Source organism: Castor canadensis, chromosome 5 (genome assembly GCF_047511655.1).
Source record: "Castor canadensis chromosome 5, mCasCan1.hap1v2, whole genome shotgun sequence".
NCBI lineage: Eukaryota > Metazoa > Chordata > Mammalia > Rodentia > Castoridae > Castor > Castor canadensis.
In genome coordinates, this window is record NC_133390.1 from 67,627,347 (window position 1) to 67,649,269 (window position 21,923).

Consider the following 21,923-nt stretch of genomic DNA (forward strand, 5'->3'; position numbering starts at 1 on the left):
TTTACCTGGCCAGCTCACCAATATACAGCTGTTAGTATTTTTCTTGCATAATTCTTCAGTCAGACATGTAGTATGGGCAACTAATACTCAGATGTCAGATCCTGAATATGAAAAAAGACAACTTGAACTTTTGCATTTATTGAGTTCAGTTGACGTAAGAAAGATTTGAAGGAGATATTTGAAAAGCCATCTTGTCTTCACAGCTCATTTCTATAGCTGGTATTACTAGGTCTTGCCACTAACAATGAGCAGATGTCATGTTCCAGATATACCTGTGTCTCCTTCACTAGCTTTATTATGCTCTCCCTCTTCCTTTTAGCATGTTCTCCACACACACACACACACACACACACACGCACACACACACTAGCTGCCTAGGGTTCCAAGAATCATTTTGTGTTTGCTGCCTGTTCACCATTCAGCCTTAAGCTTCTGGAAGTCTAGAAGAAGCAGCTAATAATGGGTAGGGCTTGGCATTAGGTAGGACACTGTGGAAGAGAGCTCTGCAGGCTAGCTTCTGCTATAGTTCCAGCGCTACATGGGTGGGAAGGACAAAGAGCTAAGTGGATATGGTACTGCCATCTGTCTCTCCTGATCAGAAGCAGAAACTACACCATTTTATTTTCATCCTCTTTGAGGAATAGTTAGTGACAACATCTGGAGAAAGGGCAGGGACATAAATCAAAAGGAACATTAGGAGCTCATCCTCTTCTGATTTCTCTGGAATGGCTTATAAATAATTTATGAACGTATTGTTTTTCATTTTTTTGTTTACCAAGCTTAGTGGGTAGTTTTTGACCTTCTCAAAAGTCCACTGGGCACCTTCTCCTTGGCGTCTGTGACACCACATCCTTCCATTTCTGCTTGTTGCACTCAGCTTTCTTTTCAGTCCCTTCTTCCTCTTCTTGTCCCTTTAAATATTGCTGTTCCCATGGTCCTCCCTGGTGATCTTATCCACACCTATACGGGACTTGAAATGTCATCTGATTTTTAAATTCACATATCCTATTTCTGATCTCATTCTGAGGTCCATATTTTATAGCTCCAGAAACTGACTAGATTGTTAGAGTCCAGCTTTCTGCATAATTAAAACTGAACTCATTATGTTCTTTCCAAAGCACATCTACCACCTGTATTCAGCATTGCAGCAAATGACATGATTAGTCACTCAAATAAGAGTATTTTCTTTGTGCTCATTTCCCAGTAGGCTCCCATGTACTTTTTATACTATATTCAGAATATCTCTGGTGCTGATTGCTTTTCCCCAAATCTCCTGCAGCAACTGCCTTAGTTTGGATTGTTCTCATCTCCTATCATGTAGCCTCCAAAAGGTCTCTTTGCCTGAAATATGATAGAGTATAATAATTCCTACACTTTGTTGTTACAGTAATCATTCCAAAATGCCTATCTGATGGTAGCATACCTATTTACAGTTAGTTTCTTGTTTTCTAAAATACCAGATTGCAAGGAGACATCAAGTGATGGCCAAGGTTGGTCTTCTATAGACAAGAAAAACAAACAAAATAACAAAAGGCCCTTGCTATTATTCTTGAATCTGAAGCCGTCCTCACTCCTAGCTTCTCTCAGAGGTCACTTCACACCCACTTGTAAGCCTCTTTCAGCCTAGAATGGTGATGTGATGTGTGTATGAGAGAAGAAGGAACCAGTAGCTGCCAACTGACTCTATTGCAGTACCTATTACAAATCTGTTAATGCATCACAGGACCAAAGCCAGAATCCAAAGTATACAGCTGTAAAGGTACTGCCATGAGCCCATTAGATACCATGAGTGGGGCTCCCTCATTTACCTCTTTCCAGTTTATCCACGGTTGTCATGCATGACAAAAACAATCATTTACCCAATCTGAGTAATTACTAAATTTGCTTTTTTCTCAGATGAAATATTTATATAGCAAAGCTTTACTCACATTAATTTATAACATTTCTTCTGTGAACCATACACCTAACATATATTTGTGTCACCAGCCCTCAACTACCCACTATTGGATTATTTGCTTTTTTGATTCTTACTCCAAATGATGCCAGAAGTTCAATTAGTGATGTTTGAAGTATTTACCCTCTAAAACTCTGCAACCACAAAGACAAAAACTATAAGGTGGCAAAAAATCAGTGCTTGGTCAAAACCTGGCTGACCACCTAATTTTAAAAATAAGGCTCTAGGCTAGGGATTTAGCACAGTGGCAGGCAACTTGCCTAGCTTGCTTGAGGCTCCAGTTTTGATGGCCAGCACTGCAAAAGAATAAATAAATAAATACTATTAGAACACAGCCATTGTTCATTGATGTCTTATGCATGGCTGCTTTTGTTTTACAACAGCAAATTGAGCTGTTGCCACAGAGACTGTGGCAAACAAAAGGGCTACAAAGTCTAAAATACTTACTATTGGCTCTTTCCACAAAAAAATTCACAATCTTTGTCCTAGAATGTCATCTATACTCATATTCCAAATATAAATATGTCCAAAGTAAAATATAATTTAAGCTACTATTATTGATTAATCCCTATTTTTAGAATAATATGAAATTAGTTAAATAATGATATATGTATAAGGTAAAAATAGATACTGAATTAATAAACTATCTTTACTATATGATTCAAAATTCGTTTTTAAAATACATAAAAGATGATTGAGGGATATGGCTCAAGTGGTAGAATACCTACTTAGCAAGTATAAGACCCTGAGTCTAGACCTTAATACTGCCAAAAAAAAAAAGAAAAAGAAAAAAAAAGATTGAGAGAGATTTATTTGGAATATTAAGAAAACCATGTCAAAATGTGGTATATATTAGAACTAATTTTCCCAAGAAATTTTCTCATTACCTATTGAGAAAAGTAGTTAAAGACTCCACCTCAAGTCAGGCATGGTGGTGCATATCTGTAATCAAGTATTTGGGAGGCTGGCTGAGGCAGGAGGATCGAGAGTTAGAAGCCAGCCTGGGCTACATAGCAGTTTGAAGCCAGGTGTGTTACATAGAGTCCTTATTTCAAAAAAGAAATTTAAAAAAAAGTCTGGGGCGGGAGAGGGGAGTGGGTCAAATGATAGAGCAAACATGAGGCTCTGAATTCAAACCCAGGTAGCACAAAAAAAAAAAAAAAAAAGAATCCACTTCAAGCCTGAAAGACCTATAATAAATCAGACTGGAGTGAACCAGTAAATCATCTAAAATATCTCCTAATGACAAGCAGAAACAAGAGGAAGACCTAAGTCAGACTGTATCTCACACTATGTGCTTATGTACCACTAAAATCATACTCTGCGTGTTGTTTCTTACTATGCAGACCCAAAGTGTATCTTTGGGGATGGGGTCAGGGGAGTGAGGGTGAGGTTAGCCATACATGTAATTCAAATATCTGAGTTCTCTGTGGTAACTTACTATGGGTTAACATGCATTTATTTATATAAACCCAACTTGTTCATTTTATATTTTCAGATGATTTCATCTCTCAGGGACAGTTCTATACATTTACTATCTGTAAGGTAAAAGTATTGGCTCAAAAATGACATCTTATTTTCAGATATTTTTCTCAAACAGTTCATCACTTACTTTCTTTACTAAACTTGGTTCTGAATGAACCAGTAGAGTTTTCACTTTGTTTGCTTGCTTGCTTTTTTGTTTGTTTTTTGCAGTGCTGGGGATCAACCTAGGACCTTGTGAATGCTAGGCAAATGTTCCAGAAGTTCTTAAAAAGCACATTCATTCTTTAAAGACAACTATTTGAACAAGGCATGGTAGCTTGTGCCTATATTCCTACCTACTCAGGAAGCAGAGATTGGAGGATCACAATTCAAGGCCAGTCCAGGCAAAAAATTCGTGAGACCCATCTCAACAATAAAAGCTAGGCATGGTGGTGCGTGCCTGTTATCTCTATTTATGACAGAAGCATAACTAGGAGGATAGTGGTCCAGGCTGGCTAGGGCATAAATGCCAGACCCTAATTGAAAAAGTAACTAAAGCAAAAGGAGCTGGGGGTGCAGCTCAGGAGGTAGACCACCTGCCTAGCAAGCATGAGGTCCTGAGCACAAACTGCAGTACAACCAGAAAAAAACACAATTATTTAGTAACATGGAACTCCCTAAAAGAAAGAGTGAAAGTCACATTAGGAAAATTACAAAAAGGATGATTTTTACTGCTTTCAACGAAAACAATATTATGACAATAAATTGCCAAGATGATTACTTGATGTATAGCAGTTACTATGTAAGTACATTTTAGAATATTTACTGAAAGAAAATAAAATTAGTGGATGCACTTGGGAGACTGTGGCAAGCAGATGAAGAGTTTGAGGTCAGCCTGGACTATATCGTAAGACCGTCTCAATAAAACAAACAAAATAAAATTAGTCCAGTAACATTATCATTACACCTTATTTAGTGACCCTAATGACGTATTGCTATCAAAGTCAGTGAATTCACTTCTAAAATGTGTCTGGCTGAGTTATTTTCTTCCCATAGTCTATACAGTAGACATCCCCCAGGACAAAGTTGCTTACGTTTTTTCCAGGTGAATGTCTGTGACACATTGGAGTTTCCATACTTGACCAAACACAATAAGCTGTGGTTGCTTGTCACATTGAATTCCAGTTCACTACTAACAGTGTACAGCTCAGTTTCAGGATTTTGGGAAATGGTTGTGTTGACAGTATTTAATTCTTCTCCATTTTCCCACCAGGAGATGTGAGGCTTTGGAAAACCGCCAGCGGTTGAGCATTTTATTCTCTTAACATTAAAAGGAGATGGTTCCTTCAATTCAGTGATATTGGGGACAGGGAAGTCAGCTGAAGAAAGAACAAGGACACATTTACATATGGTTACCTTTCTGTATATCTGTATGTGTGGGTTCACATTTTTAAATTAAGTATCTAGCTTTAATAAGAATGATAAAATGAAATATAATTTGAAACTCCTCATAAAATATTGTTATATATAATCCAAAGACTTTGATTTGAATTGGTTGTATCAATTCTTTAGCACTTTTAATGGAAATAGAAGGACACAGAGAAAGAAGTAGGTCCCTGTAAATGTTGAATGGTACTTGCCATTACAAAAGGAGAAGAAGAAAATAATAGGCAATATTTATTAGGCTCTTCTTAGATCTGGAAATTATCTTACTTTGTCTTTACAAGAACCCTAGGAGGTTGGATGTAGATAAAAAACAATCAAAAATCAAGCCAGGTGTGGTGGCACACATCTATAGTGTCAGCTACTCAGGAGACTCAGGTGGGAGGATTGCTTGCACCCACAAATTCAGAGCCAGCCTGGGCAATGTAATCAGATTGAAAAGGGTGAATATCACTCATTTCATATGATTTAACCTAATGCCATTTCCATTTTATAAATCATCAAACTGGGATTTAGAGAATTTATAACCAGTAAGTGGCAGGAGTGGGATTTTCATTCAAACTTCTGTGACACCAGAGCTTGACCTTGCTGTCCTCTTCCTTTCCTTCCTTCCTTGCTGATATTTGAGGCACACAAGCAGCTCTCTTCTCTTTTATCTATTTATCTGACAAACAGTAAGGGGTGTGGGTGAAGCCACACTACAACTTGAGAATCAGAAAACTAACAGGAGCTTACTACTACATACTTGTCCTTCCTGTCCCTCTGTTTCCCAACACCTGAGGTAATCATTACCCAAAATTCATGTTTCACATTTCTGTGCTTCTTAAAAAGCAGTCTCTTACTCAGCTAAACCTATGTCCACACTGTACAATATGGAGCTTGTTACGGCAATCATAACAGTTTATGGGACACCTTGCTATCTATATGTCTTCAAGGGACAGAGGAGCCTCCCAGCATTTCTCCAAGATACTCCAGGTACTCTTTCTTTGGTGTATTTGACCCCCAGTAAGATACTAAACTACACTAAAGTGGTGTAGGGAAATGACTGCAGAAAACACAAGAGAACCTCCCCTAACCGCTTCCTCACTGATTTAGATTTAAAGAATTTTTTTAACTTCTCATCATGAATATACAAATTCAAACCCCCTACACTTCCGTCTCAGAAGTCTGAGTCCCACAAGGATCATATGGCACAGTGGTCACCAAAAGCAGGTCTTAAACCCAGTTTTGCCTTATGACCTTGGGCCAATTATTTAACTACTGTTAAGTCTGAGTTAAACACCTGCCTTCCAAGGCTGTAGGAATCATTAATATAAATCACTTAGCCCAGAGCTGGACACAGGAAGTTAGGCGACAGCTTAACTTAAATAGTTCCCCTCACTTAAATCAGTTTGCCAGGGGAATGTTTTCAGGACTGCCTAGTGGCAATGGGAAAAATGAGGGAAGGAGAAAGTCGTGACAAGTGTGTAGTAGTCAGGGAAGGGAAAAACTTGGACTTAATTAGAGGTGAAGTCATTTTTTTAATGGACCTTGTTCTTAAACGAAGTATGACATGTTTCTAGCCATTTTTAGTTGACATTATTATTTTCTACTCATTCATTTATCCTATAAGATAAATAGTCCAGAGTTCTAACTCCAGTGCTGCCATAAAAATAAAAGATAAAAAAAAAAGGAAGGCTCCTTCTGATTCAAAATGAGAAATGCTCATCCTTCAGGGGAATAATAAATAGGGCTTTGATTAGGGAATTAGTTGTCTTCCCTGTGATAGGCATGACTCAGTCACCTAACATCGAACTTTGCAGGGGTGACTCTTAGTGAAAGCTTCAAACACATAATAAGTACATTTGTTTTGAGAATATTAGCACCTGGTAGTAAAATAGCCCCAGCAGTAGACTTTCAAATACTGCCTAAAAAATATTTATGCCTGTCTTGCTCTTTGATCTTCCCAGTATGGGTTCCCAGGTATAATTGCTGGCTCAAGTAAAGTTCATAGCATAGCTAAGTCAAATCAAGGATGTCCTCGGTGATTCAGAAGACAGTCAGTTCATCACAGTGCCCAGATGATTGCCACAAACTTGGGATGTGGAAGGATAAGAAATGCACATTAATAGACATTTCTGTATTGAGAAATCAATTAGGCTTTTGGTAAAACTGGAGAGACCTGCCCCTAAGAAATGAAGTGAGATACAGCCCTCTTTGCGAGAGCAAAACTCTGAGTTCAACCCCCAGGACTGCCAAAAAAAGTTCAGTACACCAATAGACGTTCTTTAAGGACATTAAGAAACTATCAGTAAATCAGGAAATCCCACCAACCTCTGATGGATAGCATCACTGAAATCAGATGTTCCCGCTTGTAGGACCCGTTGTCAATCTTCTGCACGACACAGGTATATGTGCCCTTGTCTGACAGATTCAGGGCCAGGATCACAAGGGAGAGGTTATTATCGATGTCAGGGATGGTCCGGTTCTTATATTCAGGCCATATTGTGACTGTCCCAGATATGATACTCATCACCATTTTGTGGTCCTTTTGCCAGTAGATCCGACATTTTGTCAACTCAGCAACAGAGATGTTATAACCACAGGACAGTGTTGCCATTTCTTTCACTGCTTTGGACACCTGTTCCAGGCCTAAGGACCGGCAAACAGGACAAGATTTTATTTTAATTAAATATAAACTCCTGCATGAGCAGGCAGCAACAGACTCAGGCTGTTTTATCTAGTGACTAAACATAGTGAGAGAATCTAGAGTGATTCTTTTTGGTTCCTAATGCTTTTTTTCCATTATTTTTTAATTAATGTATATTAATTATAAAAAATAGTAAGTTTCATGCATTATTTTTACTGTGATAAAAACAAATCCCATATGGGCTGGGACATGGCTCAATTGATAGAGTACCTGCCTAGCAAGTGTAAGACTTCGAGTTAAAATCTCAGTATTGCTTAAAAAAAAAAATCCCATGTAACATAAAATTTCCCGTCTTGACCTTTTTATTAGACAGAGTCTTGCTATGCAGCCAAGGCTGTCCTTGAACTCATGATCCTCCTGCCTCAGCCTCCCAAGTGCTTGAATTACAGGCATGTGCCACCATGCCCAGCTGGACCATTTTTGAGTGTATGGTTCAAAGTGCTTTATACTCACATTGTTGTGAAACAGATTTCCAGAGCTTTTCATCCTGCAGATCTGAAATTCTGAACCCATGAAACAGAAATACCCCCTTTCCATCCCCTCCTTCCCCTGTAACCACCATTCTGTTTCTATGAATTCGACTTATTAGTTGCCTTATGTAAGTGGAAACATCCAATATTTGTTGTTTTGTGATTCGCTTATTATCATTATTAGGACAGTGCATCAAGGTTATTCATATTGCATCCTGTGGTAAGATTGCCTTTCTTTCTAAGGAATTAAAATGATAAGACAAGGGCTACAGGGCTCAAACAGTAAAGCACCTCTCTATGGAAAGCGACGCCCTGAGTTCAACCCCCAGTACTACAAAAAAAGAACAAAAATTCAATGAAATGATCTGACAATAACAATAATGAATACTATCTCACTGCATACAGATTCCACACTTTTGCTACTCCATCCTGTCAACAGGCGTTTGTGCTGCTCCATCTCTTGGGCATTTATTGTGAATAGTTCCACTATGACAGGAGTATGCAAATGTCTCTTTATCACTGTTTTCAATTCTTTTTGATGTGTACCCAAAGTGTAATTGCTGGACCATATGATAGCTTTTATTTTTAACTTTTGGAGAGACCTCTACAATATTTTCCATAGAGGTTGCCCCTCTGTGCTTTTTAAAGGGTTTGGAAGTCACTGTTTAGAAAACGAAATGCAATTGAATGAAAAATAAACTTGGTTTCTAAAATAACTAAGATGGACACTGAAATCAGACTCATGAACTGAGCATTATAAATATAATCCACCCCCCTACTTTTTCTTGAGGGTTTTCCAGTGGCAAGCAGGATTTAGGATCAGTATGAGTGTTCTCTCAAACCAGGCAATTTTTAGTCCTATTATTAATTCTTTTTTTCTTTTGTGCTACTGGGATTTGAATTCAGGTCACTTCTTATTTGATTTGCCTAACATTATGCCACCCTAAGGAGAAGTCATTCCTGACCAAGACACTGGAGAGAGCAATGGTGGAGGTCAGAGTGCCTGCGGGTCTCTGCCTAGTGGCCCTATGTTGGATTACTGTGCATATTGTAATGGGGGACTTAACAGCTGCTTTTGCTAGGGGCACTGACTCCTTACTTGGACCTCTAAATACTAAAGGCAGGAAGCAGTTACAGGATTGCAATGCCTCTTTTCCATAGAAATGGAAAGAATAAATGGACAGTGGGGAAAATGTAATTGGGGTTATAAAAGGGAAAAACTTTTGGTGTAGCCAGCTTGCATGCTGGCCAATTTACTCTGCTGATTAATCGAGCTGACATTTTTCCCTCTTATTTCTAGATTCTGGAAAGCCCAATGTTAACCCTTTTACTCTTCAACTAAACCAGGCAGCCTTCTACTCTTTCTCTCTCTCTGACCACCAGAGAAGTCAACCTGTCAGCCAAGACATACAGCTTTGGAGATGTGGCTCCAGGGCACCTACAGAACCATGACCAACATCTATTCTGGGACACAGCCTTGGTCACATGCTCAAGCAGAATCCCTGAACTCCCCTTTAAAAAGTAGACATTTTCTTTCAGAAATGGGACAACAGAGCTTTGAGAGGTTGACTCTTCCTGTCCTCTTCATCTGATGAATAATAAACCTTCTTTCCTTTTCCTCAAAACCATGATCTCCTTATTTGTGAACAGGCATTGTGCCAGGGGACTGGTTTTCAATAACAATACCATACTCTTCTTTTTCGCTTTCCCCACAGTGGCGCAATGGATGGGACCCAGTGCAATTTCATTGACTTGCCCAAAGGCCCCATGAGGTAGTACTGCAATTCTTTACAGATGAGGTAACTGAAACTTGGAGAGGTTCAGGAAGCCTGTCAGTGTAGGTAAGCATAAGACTCCATATACCTATGATTCTGCAGTCATGAGGGAGCTGGGGAGGGAGAAGGGAGAAAGCAAGAGGTCCATATTTTAACTAGACAATGTGATCATCCTTATTCATGGGTTCCTAAGCAAGTGACCAGGCAACAGAGATAACAAAGAGGCCTTCTACAGCCTGATGCATACTTATAATCCTACCACTGGGCAGGCTGAGCCAGGAGGATCAAGAGTTTCAGGCCAGCCTGGGCTACATTTGAGATCATGGCTCAAAAAAAAAAGGCCTAACCAAAGGCAGTGGCCTAACCATTGCCTTTTCCCTTTCATTCCTTCCACAGCCCCTGTCTCCCAATCACATGTGGTACAATGACACATGCATGTCTGCACATAAAGAGACATTCATTTAAAATGCAGGATTGAGGCTGGGGATGCAGTTTAACACTTGCCTAGAATACACAAGGCCCAGGGTTCCACTTCCACTACCACAAAACAAATAACATGAGCCCTCACTGCCTAAAATGTAGAACTGTTTTTAACCTTGGGAGAATGTAAGGATAGATTTTATGCAGCTTAGATGAGCTAAAGACACTTGATCCCTTGGGACTTTACTGGTTTGGCACAGCCTTCATCTAATAACTTAGCACCTTAGAATTTGAAGCTCTCAAGGCTGAATAAGAGTTTAATGACAATCTTAAGTGTCCTCTGCTAAGATTCCTGCCTAGAGGGCTCTTGGCATGTCGGTGTGGAAAGAACACAGGCTTTTTGGTATTTGATAAACTCCACAGTCACTGTGCGACCTTAGGTAACTTACTTAACCTCTCTGAACTCCAATCTTCCCACTGATTATTATGAGATTTAAGTGGGATGATTTATGGCAGGTATATAATTCAGTGCCTAGGCATTCACTGAATATGAATCCCATTGATTTTTTTCCAAGGCAGGAAGAATTTATTACCTTCTCAGACTAATTCCATTTTCTTTGCTTTGAGTTGAAGTCTGTTTCCCTCCAGCTTCCACTTGCCTTACAAGATACATCTCATTTTGTTGTGGGACAAGACCTGTAGCTATGTGAGGACAGTTGTTCTCTCTCAGACAGTTCTCTTGTAAGTTTGTCACCTATCTGTTACTGATAGGGTTTTGAGAGCCCTTGCTCTCCCACCCACGGTCTGGTTTGAGAGAGCAAGGGCCACCAAGTGCACGATTCCAGACATCTGTGTGTAACCAGCTTTCACTCCTTTATGTAAGTCTTCTATTTACACAGATTAGGAAGTCAGCAGCCACCTCACACCTTGGAAGCATACTGACTCTATTGATAAACAAATTGCCTTATTTTTCTACTCATATGTTATTCAGTCCAGCACCCCAGAGAGTGGTGATGTCACCTACAAAGAATTACCAGACTCTTTCCTTTGCCTGCATCTCCACATGATGACACATCCCAAACATTCCAAAGTATAGAAAGGCTTCTACCCGTCTTATGTACACAGCCAAACACTCGCAGGGCAAGGAGTCAGGGACAAGGATAGGGACACACAACCAGAGGGAACATCCGGTATCCCATCAGAAGGCAGATAGACTTTAAGGGGACCATATATAGCCAAGTGTGGTGGCTCATGCTTGCAATCCCAGTTACTTGGGAGGTAGAAATAGGAGGATAATGTTCGAGGAATGGCCAGGCAAAAAGTTAGCAAGACCCTATCTCAAACACAAGTTAAGTGTGGTGGTGTACATCTGTGTTCTCAGCTACTCAGGAGGTAGAGGTAGGAGGATTGAGGTCTGAGGCCAGCCTGGACAAAAGGAAGACTCTATCTGAAACAAAGTAAAGGCATAGGCCAAGTGATAGAGTGCCTTAATAATTGTGTTGAAACCCCAGTATTGTCAAGGGGACAGGGATATAAGTGCCAAGGCAGGTTGAGCAATGTGTGGAAGCCACAGTTAAGGGCTCAGGAAGGACTCGGGAATTGTTTGTTTGGTAGCTTCTGTTCCAGATGAGGAAACTAAGCTGAGGAAGGGATGCTGCTCCAGTCTTCCACATCCATTGCTTTCTGCCCAGGCATTTAGGGTCACTCTCTGTTTATTGCTTTCCCCAGTTTTAGGCCTCAATTCCAGAATAAGTAAGCTGACACTGCCCCACCACCAAGCTCTTTGCTTTAAAAAAAGAGTCCCTTTCTTTCCAGACTGAAATGACTCCCTCGTCAGCAGCCAAGGCACAGGTACACTTCTGGACTGTTTCTACCCTCTGCACCTACCCATGTGGATCCTCTGTCCTGTCCTCTCTTGGCTGCTGCAATCCATGATGCCGGTGCCCTACAGCTTGGATTTGCCAAGAGGGTTCCATTTGAAATATTCTATCTATTGCCTTATCAGAATATCCTAGAAACACCAACATTTCAGCGTCTCAAGTCCATGTGTTTGTTAGGTCCTCGCAGTCATCCGTAGTACAAAATTCCTTATCAGACTAGACGCCCAAGTTTTGGTTCAGAACTATGGTCACTCTTTTACATTGTACAGGACCTAAAAGCAATGTCCTCTAAGGCCCAAGCTCACAATGAGCCTGCATCTTCTTTGCCAAGTGGCCCCAGAGCCACTCATATGCCCTTGAAAAGGCCTGTGTGTAGGGCCTCATTGCCTGGCTCTCTGGCTTCCTAGAAAGCAGGATCACTGGGCACTAGCACCTTCCCATCTCACCAGCCATTCTCAGGCCTCCATCAACCTGTACTTGGCTCCCCCACAGCAGTTAGGGAGGGGATTTTATGATGGTGGATATTTGCACAGCCACATGAGGTAAGAAATAACAATACCAGGCATGTCTTTTGGCAATCATGATGAACATCCAGCCCCTACTTTTGGGGATACACTGGAAGAGCATAAAGTAAAAAGAAAACCTTGGGGAGAGCATGCTACATAGTGAATCTATAATAGCTGAAGGTCAAGCTCATCCTGGACACGCTTAGGGATACAGGAGAGTAAAATGACATGTAGAAGGGCTGTGGACTGTGCATTCTCTTTGACTTGGATTCTAGCCCCAGCCCCGTCATTTGCTGAATAATCTGTTTTCCCATCTGTAAAATGGGTGTGACACCTACTTCTTCACCCTCACTGTGAGCTTTAATTCAGGGATGTAGATGAAGAGTCCCAGGGACGCAGCAGGTCTTCTGTAAGAAATTCCTCTTTTCTCTCTTCCTCTGCCTGTCCCAAATCCTGCCCTCTGGTTCCTTTTATCTCATTCAGGGGTCATGTCAGATATATAGGACTTTAGTCTTTCTGTGGACCAAACGCCATGACACAAAGCAGTTCACTCATCTGGGACCCCAAATAATAGGGTGGGTTTTTTTGTTGTTGTTGTTTTTTTTGCCAGAACTGCTAGCTCCTACCCCAAAAGAATCCAATATTTCTGACTTATTTTGGCATGAGATGATGCAAAGAAGAAACCACAACTGAAAGCAAAGCCATCTAATTTCAATGATGGTTCCTAAGGAGTTTTTGTCCAGCCATCTGAGGAGCAGCGTGGGTGTCTCTCTAAAGGTCATGGCATGCCGTCAATGGGCTGGCCCCCATTCCTTCTGATGTCCTTTTGTCACCAGACACTGGTGGTGAGGAAGAACCAGACCGAAAAGAGGAACCAAAAGTCTTCCGGGCAATTTGGAAATTCCCACAGGAACCTGGCTCCCACTGTCAAGGACTGCGCTGAGTGTAGAGTGACAAGAAGGCCCTGAAACAGCCTTGAAGGGTTTTATCTTGACTTGGAGGAATTGGGTCCCTGAAACCTCAGTGTGACTGCATAAAACACCATTTTACAAATGACTATTGCAAAACTACAGACAGAGCGAGCAGTGAGGAGTCAAAGGACACACTGACCACCTTATAGTGCCAGGGACATTAGAGGAGCCAGTGTCTTCCCCAGAAGTCCACCCCAGAGGGCCACATGGCCAGGGCTCACTTCTTTTTTCTTCTTTTCTGGTGGCACTGGGGTTTGAACTCAGGGCCTTGTGCTTGCTAGGCAGGGGCTCTACCACTTGAGCCATACCCAGAGAAGGGTTACTTCTCTCAGGGCTGTCTGGAGCCCCCTTGTCAGAGAGGCCTTCTCTGAATTCTTTCATCCAACAGTACCCTCCTCCTGGATGCTATCAGCACTGCAACTCTATAGCTTCCTGCCCTGGTATTTCTCTTCAAACTTGTCTCCAGCTGATGCATATTTGTGTGGGATATATATTTGCACATCTATATACCTCTCTTATCTAAGTATCCAGTAGGCACGAGGATAGGGCTTTGCCTATTTTGTTTATTTCCACATCTGCAGTGTCTAGATGAGTGCCCAGTAAGTACTCAGTAAGCACTTGCCGAATGCATGACTCAGGGGATGAAGTGTGGCTCCATCCACTGTGGATTAAAGCAAATGGCTTGACCACTTTGAGTCTTAGGTGTCATTTCTGCAAAGTGGGAGCACTGCCTTCCTACTTCCCATAATTATCACAGTGATCCCAGGACACCAGATGCAAAGGGCTTTGCTAACTGTAGGTGTTCTACAGATTTTCCATGGGGCCATAGTGAATGTCTGACCTGTGGTCTGAGTGAAGTGCCCACAGCTGTGTGAAGTGCCCACTTCTACCCAGCAGCAGTCAGACAGAGACAGAGATTATGAGGAGAGAGAGAGAGAGAGAGAGAGAGAGAGAGAGAGAGAGAGAGAGAGAGAGAAAGCAGAGCTAGGAGGCAGCTCTATTCACCTCTCCTGGTGAATGTGCATATACCACCCACCTGTATGGCACACTGGGGACACTCAGTGGTGTTAGCCCCCTGCCTTTCCTTATCCCTTTGCCACTTTCCTGCCCTGATCACTTCAACTCCTGTTGGCTAACTGCCCCCTTCTCCCAGCAAAGGAAGCTATTGGTCAGTACCTTCCTCCCCAGTGCTATAGGGGAGCTATAGATGCTGCCACTCTATAGCTTCCTGCCCTGACATTTCTCTTCAAACTTGTAAAGACCACTAATTTTAGATAAATAATGCACCTCTCAAGTGCTCAATCTACAGCAGAATAAAGACATATAAAGACAAATAAAGTTCTATATGTATCCACAACATGGATGAGCCTTGAGGACAGAATGCTAAAGAGAAAGAAGCCAGGGCTGGCGGAGTGGCTCAAATGGTAGAGTGCCTGCCTAGCAAGTGCGAGTCCCTGAGTTCAAACCCCACTGCCGCCAAAAAAACATTTAAAAAGGAGAAAGAAGCCAGACCCAAAACACCACATATTATGTGACTCCATTTATAAGAAATGTCCAGAATAGGCAAATTTGTAGAAATGGAAAGTAGATTAGTGGTTACCAAGAAATGAGGGGAGGAAGACATGGGGCATCACTGTTAAGGAGTACAGGGTCCCTTTTTGGGGTGGTAGAAGTGTTCTGGAATTAGATAGGGGTGATGGTTTCATAACATGTTTTACATTGAAAGTGGAATTTTATGACATGCCATTGCAAAACATTCAGGGAAAACTGGGAGATACAATAAAAATAGTAAAATCATTTAAAGTATAGCTAAAACAATTTACAGGAACCCAGCTTGGTTCTTCCCTTGTTCCTCCATATAGGCAAAAATCAGTGACTGTACCACAGTGCCCCTTGGGGTTGTTTGAACCACAATAAGAGGTAGCGAGGACACCTTGGCAGCTGAGCCCCTGGGTAGGGGACTGAGTACATTGTCACCATGTCTCCATGAAGAAGGGAAATAAGAACTGGGAACAGCTTCTTAAAATCCTCTAAGTGATGGGACATCCATTACATAAGTGTGTTTGTTAAATATACATTTCCCCAAACTATAAAAAACACATTAAACTTAGAAGGAATGAAAGAAAGAACAAAGCATGAACACTACCTACTATCCCACCACTTGGAGATTTTACCATTGACATTTGTGCATCCCTTTCTTGTGGAAGTGACATTTTGGGACACTTCTCCTAAGCTTTCAAATAAGTGAACCAGCACCAACAGGACCAGTGTCAGCCTGGCCTGGATGCCAGCAACACAAGGAAGGTAAAATGTATGTGCCCCGCAGCAGGCAGCAGATTTGAGACTTGTCACCTGGATTTTATATTGCTCTGAACTTTTCCTCATATTTAGACCCAGCTATTATTTATTATTATTATTATTATTATTATTATTATTAGCAGTACTGGGGGTTGAACTCAGCAGTGCTGGGGATTACCACTTGCTAAGCAGGCTCTCTACCACTTGAGCTGCTCTATCAGCCCTTTTTGCATTGGTTATTTTTGAGATACGGCCTTGCTTTATGCTCAGGCTAGCTTGGACTGTGATCCTCCTATTTGTGCTTCACTGAATAGCTGAGATAACAGGCGTGCACCACCACGCCCAGCCACTGGTTAAGATGTGGGGGTCTCACAGAAGTTTTGACAAGGCTGACCTCGAACCATGATCCTTCTGATCTCTGCTCCCACACAAGCTAATGCCACACATTGTAGGCATGAGCCACCACACCCAGCTCTAAATATTCATATCCTTAAAGTGTGCAAGGACTTAAACAGTTGTTATCAGGGTAATGATGGCAAAGCTAGTTCCTCGTGGGAGCCCTTGGACAGCAGCACTCTGAAAGCAGCATGGGTGTGGAGAATGTTCTGTTAGTGGTGCCACTTTGGGGCCTTCTCTTTATCTCCCAGTGTTCTCTGCAATGGTTCGCCTACATCCCTGATTGGCTCCTGTCGGGAGGTCTTTCCACACCCTTAGAGCTGAGCCTTCCTGAAAGGACCTGGCTCTGAAGGAAGAGCCATTCATGTTGTTCCTCTGACTGCTACCTCATAGCCACCAGTTTCTGCAGCACACAGTCAGGTGTTTCTTCCTCCAGAGACAGTGTCCACAATTTGGGTGGGTGGAGGTGGTGGAAAGGAGCCTGGCTGGGTCCCATCTCATGCAGGAAAAAGGATCCCCAGCCCTGGCTGTCAATGATTAGGGAGGGGAAGCACTCCTGCCGTGGCATGGCTTCCTGACCCAGGGCTGGACACGAGGACTCAGTGTGACACAGTCCTGCCCTGAAACAGAGCCCTCTTTAATCTTACTCCACTCTGTTTACTCAACCTTGTCTTCCATGACCGTGGACCATTCACATCTACGCTCCAGTCTAGAAAATCCTCATCAGTTTCACGTGTGCATCTCCATCTGTCCACGTCCCTCTGGCTCCATTCTTTTTGTTAAAGACATTATTGCTACTAACACAGCCTCCTGGTAGGTTTTGCACACTTATTGTGGTTGCCCCATCAGCCACTGCTTATACTTCAGCAGCTCCAGTTGTTTTTTTTAAGTGTTATTTACAGACTCACTGCTCAGACTAGACATGTTTGGTCCAGCTACCTCAGCATCACCTGAATCCTTATTAGAAATGCAGAATCTTGGGCCCCATCCAAGACCCACTTAAGTAGAAACAGCATTTAAAATCAAATTTTAAAAAAGGCCTTTCAGAGTGGTTTTAGGATCCCAGAAGAAATGAGTGGACAAATGTAGAGGATTCCCTTAGGACCTCCCCCCTCCTCCCATATTCATAGCCTCCCCTACTATCAACACCCTGCACAATGCTTCAGCCTGATAAGGCTATGTTGATGCATCATTATCACCCAAAGCCCATCGTTTACTTCGAGTATACTCTTGGTGGTGTATGTTCTATAGGTTTTAAAAATTTATGACATATCCATCACTATAATATTATGCAAAATAGTTTCAGTTCTCTAAAAAAATCCCCTGTGCTAGAAACTGCAGTTGAACAATCTCCCAGGAGACTAGTATGCATAGTTAAAGTATATCCAGTACTGAGGCAGACCATACCACCGCTGCCTAAAACCTTTCATGGCCTCCCAGGGCTTTGGGAATCCCATTCACATTCCTGACCATGGCAGACAAGCCCTGGGGATTCTGGGCCAGGTTCCCTCCCAGTCCAAACCTGCTCCTCCACTGTCCTTGGTCTCTGTCTCTTCTTCATAGGGAGGACAATACTTCCTCTGACAGTGCCTCTATCCTGCCTTGAAAGGTCTGTAGGGTTTTTTGTTGTTGTTGTTGGGATTGAGGTTTGAACGCAGAGCTTCACGCTTGCGAGGCAGGCACTCTGCCACTTGAGGCACACCTCCAGTCCTTGGATTACTTTTTTTTTTTCCTCCCAATGACCAGAAACCTCATCCATTTTGCTCACAATTTGTCCCAAGGACCAAGAAAAGTGTGCTGTATATAGGAGCTGCATATTACTTGTTGAATTAAATGATGAAAAATGTTGAATGCTTGCATAAGTGTTCTTCACCTCGGGGATTCCCATTCACCTGCATCAAGCCTGTTCCTCCAGCTGCTCCAGCCCACCCTGTCCTTCCTTTCCCAAATCCTAGACTTTTACAGTCAGGACCCAGCACTTTACTACTCTCGGATTGTTCTATGTGAGTTGCTTTTGCCTTCTGCAATTAATATAGGCTGACCTGTTGGAGGGCAGAAATACCAGGCTCAACTTCTATGGTTTACCTGGTACAAGGGTGAGGGGATAATGGTATGTTCAAATCTTAGAGGCTCGAATCGGTTTATTGACTCAGCAATAGTAAAATCTGAAGTTGTAGAACAAGGTGTTTTCCTAAACACTTTCTTTAGCTCAAAGCCCATCTCCTTCAGTTTCCCTCTGGTTCTAATTTTCCTGGTACAATTATCAAGTCTCAGTTTTCTTTTTTTTTAGTATCCTGCACCCTTTCTACCATTTCTGATTTTTTAAGCTCATTATTCAGTTTCTCCAGAAGAGTCTACTTTGGGCATGCTTTCCCATCTTTCCAGAAAAACACTAACTTGCAATTGTTGGAAATGTAATATGACCATCAAATATGCATGAAATCGGATGTGTTGACTGGGAAACTTAGACCACGGTTCTCTTGGTTCTGCAACAGTGTGAAATAGCAAGTTGTATCACTCAGGATAGAAAACTTAAAACTAGCACCATTGTAGCAGGTCATCTATGTGCCCCCAGCTACTCTTCTTTCTCCCTCCCTGTCACAGACATTCTGGGCAGTACTTTAGGTGAGCAGCTTTAAGTCAGTATTCTCAACAGTCAGATCTTTGCAGACGGACAAATTATGCTGGCACCCAAGCTTCCTCTTCATTTGTGAGAAGCCAGGAGGTATGCTGCTCCACAGAAAGCACATATTTTGTTTTCTGGCTTTAAAAAAAGTCAAAATCCAAGGGCTGGACATGGTGATGCCACTTGTAATTCCAGCTCTATGAGACAGAGGTGGGAGGATCAAGGTTGGAGGCTGGCCCCAGGCAAAAGCATGAGAACCTATGTGAAAAATAACTAAAGCAAAATGGGCTAGGGGCATAGCTCAAGTGGTAGAGCACTGCCTAGCTGCACAAGGCCCTGGCTTTGATCCCAAGTACTGCAAAAAATAAAATAATAAAAAAAAGCAAAAAAGTGAGAACCCTCCTACCGCCAGGATGAACCCCACTCTGCTTTACAGTATCCCAAGTCCAGTGCCCTTAAGACCACCTACGCTGGAACAAAAACCCCTGAAGTCAAAATACTCTTTAGAGGACACATATGAAATACTTACATAGTCATTAGAAGTAACTGAAAACATAATCGGGCACTAAATCTGATACCATTTAACCTGAGATGCCAGTGTTGACAAAAGGTGTCAGCACCCAAAGCAGAACACAATAGGTAAACTGTATCACAGAGATGGAGTTTGGAAACCAGACCTCAAGGCCAACACCCTCAGCACATCACACGTAGATGAGCATCTAGCGTTCCCAGAAGAGGCCCCAGCTCTAAGCTGTCCTTCAGAATAAGCTTTCTGGTTTTGTTAAAACAGTGCTGATGCCACCCCTTCCTTTAAAGTCTGGATTCTTGGATTCGCCTGGCCACTAACTAGTTGTGTGACCATAAGTAGGTCCTTTAACCTCTTTGGACACAGCTTTCTTAGCAATGAACATCCTGAAGGTCCCTTCAAGTTCACAAGGTTACAGGAGGAGGCAGCACAGAGAACAGCGCCATTTTTCTAAACCCCAGAGGTTGTAGGTCAGAACTCAGTTAAGTTCCTGAAAGTTGCTTACCTGAAGAGATGTAAAACAGCCCAACCAGCACCAAGAACTGAAAGAGCCAGAGGTGGGGACACCTGGGTGGTGGTATTTCCCGTCTCAGTGTGTGAACCATGGCTTCAGCTGCTTAGATGAAGGAGGACACAGGCACCTCCTAAGCACAGAAAAGGGGATGGAACAAAATAACAGAAAAGTCCGGTGATACACACCAGGAGGGGGCAGAAGACAAATCAATTATTCCACGTACAGGGTCCTCTGGCAATTGTTCCAAAACACACTGGTGAGAGATTGGATAGTGTTCCTGGGTCTCCAAAAGTTGATTTATTGTCACAACCTGAAAAAGAAAACAGTAAAAGTCACCCAGGAAGGACAGTCTGCTTATATGCATTGAAAAACTCTCTAATTACTAATCTGAAAATGAGTGAGAGTTCTTGAGTAATCTTTAAACCAGGTAGGTTATGGCCATGAGGAAAAAGCAAAGGTGAGCAGAACTCTGAGAAGAGGTGACCTTGCCTGGTCCTATTTCAAGAACCAGTCACAGCTCTTCAGTGAAATGGCTCTCAGCTTAACTGGTATGGCTTTGTCAGAAGCACAGAGAATTCACAGCCTCTCCCCTGTATCCTAGCACTTGGGAGGCTGAGGCAGGAGGATCACTTGGGTTCAGGAATCTGAGTTACATAGCAAGATTCTGTCTCAAAAGCAAACAAAACAAAACAAAAAACCCACAGAGAACTCCAAGGACCTTCGATATCAGTTACCCAACCCACGAAAGCCATACCAAGAAACACAGAGCCGTCATTGAGAGTATATTTGTCCAAGGCAGAAAGGAAGTTGTGAAACAACTTCCTCTACGTATTAACATAGGAAAATAAGTGTCTCAGTTCTTAAATAACTCTTACTCAAATAACTAAAGGGGTAGAGGGTCTCAATCAACAGAGAATTCGACCAGGAAAAAGGGAGGAAAGAAAAGGCAAATTGTGAACGTTACTTAGTTGTATTATATAGTTTAATGTGAAGAGGCTGCATTTTTTTCCAGTAAACACATTAAACCTGAGAAATGAATAAGAATGCTGTGCTCCACCATCACCCCCTCAGGCTGCTCCGTGACACAGCCCAGTGCTGACCAGATATGTGTGGGTCTCCTTTTTGGGAGCCACCCCAGGGCCAGTTTCTGATCTATTTTAACCAGGGTTAGCTTGGAGGGTCTTACCCAGATTTTTATTGATTTGAAAAACTCAAATTCAGCCTACAAAGTATTTGCTACCATGTAGGAAATTCAGAAATAATGACCACAATTCTTTTTGCGTGTGTACATGTTACTGGGGTTTAAACTCAAGGCCTATACCCTTGAGCCATTCCACCAGCATTTTTTTGTGAAAGGTTTTTTTCCCAGATGGGGTCTTGCAAACTGTTTTCCCGGGCTGGCTTCAAACCATGATCCTCCTGATTGCTTTCTCCTGAGTAGCTAGGATTGAAGGCGTGAGCCACTGGTGCCCGGCTTAGGCTACAATTATGGTGGTACTCTAACAATGTTGGAAAGCTACAACCTCCTTTGGGAAGAGGAGGCTTCAGAAGGTTCCTCCGAGGGCAAGTCGTGTGGGTCCTGGAGGCAGTCATGATGGCAGTCAGGTTGATGGTAACTAGTTCTATCAAGCTATCCCAGAGTAAAATCATAATAAATGTACTTACTTGCTGAAGAAAATTTCCTCTTTTGCTTTTGTGTTAAAAACCAAAAGATGACTCCTGCTTCTGAGCTGTTCACGTCTTGCTGTCTGAAGAGTAATGACAAGACTCTCAGTATTTCTATGAGTGAAGAATCAGAGAAGTGGTATTTCCCCTCCCAACTTCCCTTACTTGGTAGAGGAGTTGAGTTCACTCAGAAATACTTCCATCAGTGCAGGGCTAGGCAGTGTTATTAAGGGCACTGGCTTGAGGAAGCTCCCTCTGCTTGGCTCTTCTCTGTTACCAACTGAGAGGTTGTAGCCCAGGCAAGTCACCCAGCAGCTTTCCTTCAC

The 21,923-nt window shown here is 42.2% G+C and overlaps 1 protein-coding gene across 3 annotated transcripts in view; it reads right to left on the reverse strand.

Annotated features, from left to right (window-relative positions):
- The window catches only part of Cd80 (CD80 molecule), a 29,846-nt gene extending 8,127 nt beyond the window's left edge, over window positions 1-21,719 (reverse strand). For 2 of the 3 annotated variants that reach the window (XR_012447956.1, XM_074073221.1), the window contains exons 1-4: window positions 21,598-21,719; window positions 19,924-20,242; window positions 7,175-7,492; window positions 4,513-4,797 (exon numbers count right to left, since the gene is read on the reverse strand). Coding sequence is in view for 2 of the 3 variants with exons in the window: in XM_074073221.1 (XP_073929322.1) it covers window positions 4,513-4,797; window positions 7,175-7,492; window positions 19,924-20,023 (703 nt within the window). In the remaining variant the exon portion in view is untranslated. The remainder of the gene's footprint in view (window positions 1-4,512; window positions 4,798-7,174; window positions 7,493-19,923; window positions 20,243-21,597) is intronic. The other variant, XM_020176530.2, reaches the window with a different exon arrangement.
- Window positions 21,720-21,923: the final 204 nt, after the last annotated feature.